Here is a 5634-nt window from a genome sequence, read left to right as displayed (position 1 = left end):
AAAGACACAAATTGAAAGGAAAAAAAAAAACTCAAAATCAGGGTCAAACTGGCTTTGGCAAAAATCATGGTTAATAAGGGCCAGCCTGACTATGCTAAGCTTGACAAAATTGGGTCTGGGATGAGATCATCTTAACCCGATTCTTGAGCTGGTTTGGACTTAGGATAAGGTACCAGGACTCAAGGTTAAAATCTCAGCCCAACTCGCCCTATTTCACCCCTAGTAGTAGCTAGTAAACAAAGAATTTTATGATAGGACAAGTGATGAAATTATGGGAACTATCATCCATAAATCATTTAAAATTGATAATTTTGCTTAAGTGTAAGTTATATTATTATGAGATTGAACTTACCAGGTTTCCGTAAGCCCAATAACCCGCTATTGCAAGGGGATATAAACACATTGCAATGAGAAGATACGCAAATTTCACACCTTTCCACATTGGCACCTGAGATGGATGCTTTTGAGTTGAAGGCATTGTACCCTGCAATAAAATTTACAAGAAAAAAGAGATTTCAACACGTCTATAACTACCCTATATTTAAAAATCTGAAGTGTGTCAGGTGTTTGCATTTCTACTCACCTGGATTTCAAGCATGAGATTGTGGCCTCTGAAAGCGAAAGCAATGATGCCAAGTGCATTGAGGATACTGAAGATCTTCGCCACCTCAGACTTGGGCTGCAATGGCTCATAAGAAACACCGGCCACCCTACCATGAGTGACAGAAACCACCCATATGATGGTACAGTAAGTAATGGCTGTGATGGAACCAATGAGCGAGACACCAGCGATAGAGTTTAGGTTGGGCAGCTGAGCCAGGACGATGGCGGTGCACGTAAACACCAAAAACCACTCGACATTCGTAAGGGGAGTGGCGAGGCATGAACTTGTGCCCTCACAAATGGTCTGGAAGAAGAGCTTCATGGTTCTACCCCCAAGGGTTATCAGTGCAACACATGTACCTCCCGACAGGTACATGATGGGAAATAAGGCCATCAACTTCCCTCGCTTTTCCCCTAACATTCAGTAACAGACAGGCCACGAGCGATGACTAGCATGAAATCTTTTGAAGAAAAGATTAGAAGGACATGTCTGCCATGAAAGTGAGTAGGTAAGGCAAAAAAACCATTTACGGAAATTGGATGACATGTTTGTGTTGAGAACTGAAACACCATTGGTAAATCATTTCAATTTCCATCATGAGATGGAGAAGTGGCTTCTCCTCTTCTCGCACTAGTTGTTACGATAAAGTTTTAGGGAAAATGTCTATGAAATGAGGCATAAACCATGGCCGGTAACACACCATTCTTTCTCCTCTTGACAATCTTTTACTTTCCGTCCTTTATTGACAAACTGTCTCCAATCCTCCCATTGGTTTGGTCCCCCATGCCAGCTCAAAAATCAATCTTCCAAAGGAGAGCAGGGGTTTGTTGGGGGTGGGGCTAGTGAGGGAAGGTGGTAACTCATAGGTATAAACCCTATGACTCTTTAGCATGAATTATTTCCTATAAAGGCCAACCATGTGATCTACTTTAGATTGACTTATGCCTCACTAATCATCTCAAATCTTATCTCATTTCATTTGAAAGAAACTTGGCTGCTACTCGAGTTGCAACCAAGTAGTTGCAACTCTTGGTAGCAGCCAAAGAAATAGAATCCCAAAGGCATGGGCAGAAAATTTCATCTTAAGATGGTATTTTCCAACCAGCCCTTGGGATTCCATTTCCATAGCTGCTATCCAGGTTAGCTACAACCTCACATAGCACTGTAGCAGTCAAAAAAACAAATTCTATCTCCAATTATGTGGGGAAAATTTTTTTGATGACAAGAAAAGATTGATGTGTATTTTTGTTTTTTCACGTGCAGACCCCTGGAACTACTAGCATACCAGGGTACTGTAGGAAAAATGGACAAATATTTCAGGATTTCCATCATAAGATTGAAAATGAAATTTGATTTATTATTTTTATTATTTTCTTTCAAATCAAATTCAACTCAAAAGATTCCAAAAGTTTGGTTTTCTTTGTTTTATTTCATGTATTTTATTCGTTACTATACTACTTATTTGTTTCATTTCAAATATAAACAATATTAGTAGAAATTTTTTAACAAATAAAAAAAAATACAATGATGTAAAAATATTTTGATTTCAAAAATACTATCATAAAAAACTGCTATCTTGTTTTTTGATGTATTAACTAGTAATTAAATTCAATATAAAGGCTAAAGAGTAAGGTACTTTGCATTTAAAAGTCATTCTGTTTTCTTTTTTCTTTTTTCTTTTTTTTCCCTTTTAGAGGAGGTGGAGAGGGGATGAATACTAAATAGTATAAAATACATGAAAAAAATGAAGAAATAGAAACAAAGCAAAGTTTTGATTTAACAAAAAAATATATGGTTGAAAAGCACAAAGCTATTTAAAGAAAATTTGATCCATTTTCAATTACATTAAATTTCTCAATTTTGGTCTTCTCTCAATTGAAATTTAGATTCCATGAAAAGGTACCATGCCACGTCCATTGGTCATACTCCAATATGGTCATGGCAATCATACTCACCAATTTGTATCCACCATCTATCCTCCCCATATATGCCCATTCCAGTGCCTCAATAGAGATGCATGTTTTGCCTTTTGAGTATTGAGGGACATGCAGTATGTGCCTCAATAGGGATACATATTTCGAGTGGGGGACATATGGTGGCCATGTCATGTTTATGTGTGAACATAGCTTCATGCACATTCAAGGATCGTGGCACAAGCACTTCCCTTTCATGAATTTTCTGCTATGGGTGACTCAATTATCAGATATAAGAATCACAAAACGCCATGCATCATCATTGTACAACACCTTAATAAAGAAGAGTGGGGCCAGTAGGACATACCGAATGCTGCCTTAGCTAGATGGAGGTATCTACTGAAGCGCGTCTCAGGAACTGATTCATGGAGTTGGATGAGTAACCATAGAGTGTATAACTGCCATCCGAATGCTAATGATAAACTTATGATTCCCCAAGTCCTACAACCAAACCACAACACACCAATTATTGAACCACCCTTGAAACCCTTGAAACAGAGAAATTGATTTGACCCAAAAAATAAATATAAATAAATAAATAAAATAAAAAAGGTGAAAGGAGAATCATGATCAGCCATGGCCCATGGCTCCAAGAACCTAGTAGAGAGAGAGAGAAGGAAACGTACCAACCAAGGATGGTGAAAGCAAGCGGAAGGAGGAGGGCTTGAAATCCGATTCCAGAGTTGAGGGTGTGGAATGCTGCGTAGAAGGCGTTGCCGTTTCTTGACTCCGTAATGGGCAGCCAAGCATCTGGGCCGCCTCCACCATCGGTGGTAGGATTGTTGGACCACTTGTGGTTGTGTCCCACTTGTGCTCCTTCTTCATCGATCTCCAGGTCAAGGCAGCCTTGCATGGTGGCGACGATCGCTACCTTCCCTGGGACAGGGCAAGCAAGAGGAGGAGGTGGGGGAAGAGGAGCAATAAAATGAGAGGGAGTAGTAGTAGTCCTTGGGGTTTTAGGGGTTGCGGAAGTGAAGGATGCAGGTGATTGTGAGGGTGGAAGTGGAACCCCAACGGCACTTTGGGGTTTTGATTTCTCTGTCTCTAAGAACAAACTCACATCCCCCATTTCCGCCTCTCTCTCTCTCTCTCTAACATAAGCTTTGACGATGGAGAATGGTGGTTTCCCTATATATAGATATAGGGTATCCCCGGTGTTCAAAGAAGCTTAGTGGACAAGAAGGCTTTTTGGTTGGTTGTAGACCGACTTGCAGAAGTGGAAGATGACTTAAATTTACCACGTTTAGTAGGTAACGGAAACAGAAGAAGCTCGTGAAAACTGTGAAAGTGTGATACAGGGGACTCCGTGACAGTTGTGAAGAATCAGATGTGGGTGGTGGTCAATCCCCCATTAGTATCATGGTTTGAGGTATCGGTATCGCTATCGGTATCGGTATCAAATCGTTGGATCCAGGCAATCCATATCGATTTCATTAGTCATCAATCCCGTATCAATGAATGGTACGGATCAAGAATAAAACAGTTCAAAAAAATCAAAATATAAAAATAAAAATAAAAGAAAATCAGAGGCAAATCTATTCTCCATATTTATCCTAAAATCATGCTTTATATTACAAGGGGACATAATTCGTCTTACCCCCACCCAAAAAACAGAGGCACTCGCACAGCACTCTCAAAGCACAACTAATAACTCAAAAGAAAAATCACATTCTTAAAATTCATCATTCAACTTTATCTTTCCTAATGATTCAGCTAAGGTTTCTAGGAAGAGATTGGTCATCGAGAATAATAGAATCGGTCTCTCTAGGAAGAAATTGTTCATCAAGAATAATAGAATGAGTAGCTGAAGTACATCCAAAGTTGATCAACCAATCTGTTGCTCAATTATTACTTTCCTAGAAAGAGAAAGAGAAAGAGATTTACTTTCGAAGAGAATCACATAGAGTCATTATCTCCTGAAATCAATACCAATGACTCAATAGTTCATATAACCTATTTTGATAAGGTTGAAAAGAAAATCGCTATAAAAAAGGTAAAGAGATTTTTTTTTTCATTTTTCTCTTTAAGTTTGGAAAGTATAACTAGAAAACCTCCGAGATTACGAAAGCTAGTTTGGTAGAATAGTTGTACAGATTAAAAGAATTATACAAGGCAACATTAAGAAATAGAAAGAGAATCACTATCCATCAGGCATCCAATGAATCACGATAATGAAAGGCAAAGGTTGGCGTTTGGGCAAATTGAAGCAAATCACCCAAAGATCCCGTTGCCTAGTTTGCTTGGTTTACTTGGACTATTGAAGTCTGTATGGCCCAGCCCACCCTTCTTCCTTGAAGATGCTTTGAGGAGAGATTGGTAGGTGTGAACATGGCCATCTACATTACCTAACGATGTGAATTTGAAATTAAAATTGTTTACATCGAAATCGTAAAATCATTTAGTAAATAGTTCACTTCTGATTTCAAGTTTAAGATCAATTAGTTAAATAGATTGGATTCGTTTAAACCGTTTAACCCGTTGATTTCAAACCGAATTGAAACCATGAAAAGTGAACCGTTTAAACCGTCAAAACCTATTCGATTAATCCATATAACAATTAAATATTTGATTTTTTAACAAAACATAATGGTTTAATATAGGGAATAATTAAGGACCATAGAGGTTGTCCAATAGTCTATTCAATAATTTACTCTTATTATATAGTTATGTAGTTAAATCCTTGCTTGTTTAGTACCTCATTTTATTTGATACAAGATTGAAGCATTTATCAACAAAAGCATATTTTAGTAAGTATGCAAACAACCAGTAAACCGATTGTTAATCGTTTAGAAATCGCATGGAATAAACCACGATCCAAACCGTGACATCGACACAGTTTAAAAACTGATGAACCAAAACCGTTTACTAAACGATTGTGGTTTCAGAAAGTGCAACCGTTTAGTAAATGATGATGTTTTAGTTTCAACCAAATAAATGTGAACCGAATCAAACCACACCATATATATCAAAACCGAACCAATTAACACCCTTAACCTTACCTAGAGTCTTTTCTTTGCGTGAATTTCATGTGTAGATCAAAATCGTACAAAAATTGAT

General features: G+C 37.9%; 1 protein-coding gene across 2 annotated transcripts in view; it reads right to left on the bottom strand.

Moving 5' to 3' along the window:
* The window catches only part of LOC122083440 (lysine histidine transporter-like 8), a 5236-nt gene extending 1348 nt beyond the window's left edge, over positions 1 to 3888 (bottom strand). The window contains exons 1-4 of one of the 2 annotated variants that reach the window (XM_042651251.1): positions 3204 to 3888; positions 2885 to 3018; positions 584 to 1017; positions 353 to 484 (exon numbers count right to left, since the gene is read on the bottom strand). In XM_042651251.1, the coding sequence (XP_042507185.1) occupies positions 353 to 484; positions 584 to 1017; positions 2885 to 3018; positions 3204 to 3646 (1143 nt within the window). In that variant the 5' untranslated portion in view covers positions 3647 to 3888. The remainder of the gene's footprint in view (positions 1 to 352; positions 485 to 583; positions 1018 to 2884; positions 3019 to 3203) is intronic. The other variant, XM_042651250.1, reaches the window with a different exon arrangement.
* Positions 3889 to 5634: the final 1746 nt, after the last annotated feature.

The sequence above is a fragment of the Macadamia integrifolia genome, chromosome 7 (assembly GCF_013358625.1).
Source record: "Macadamia integrifolia cultivar HAES 741 chromosome 7, SCU_Mint_v3, whole genome shotgun sequence".
NCBI classification, from domain to species: Eukaryota; Viridiplantae; Streptophyta; class Magnoliopsida; order Proteales; family Proteaceae; genus Macadamia; species Macadamia integrifolia.
The sequence above is the reverse complement of the archived record's forward strand: the minus strand, read 5'-3'. Positions and strand labels throughout refer to the sequence as shown.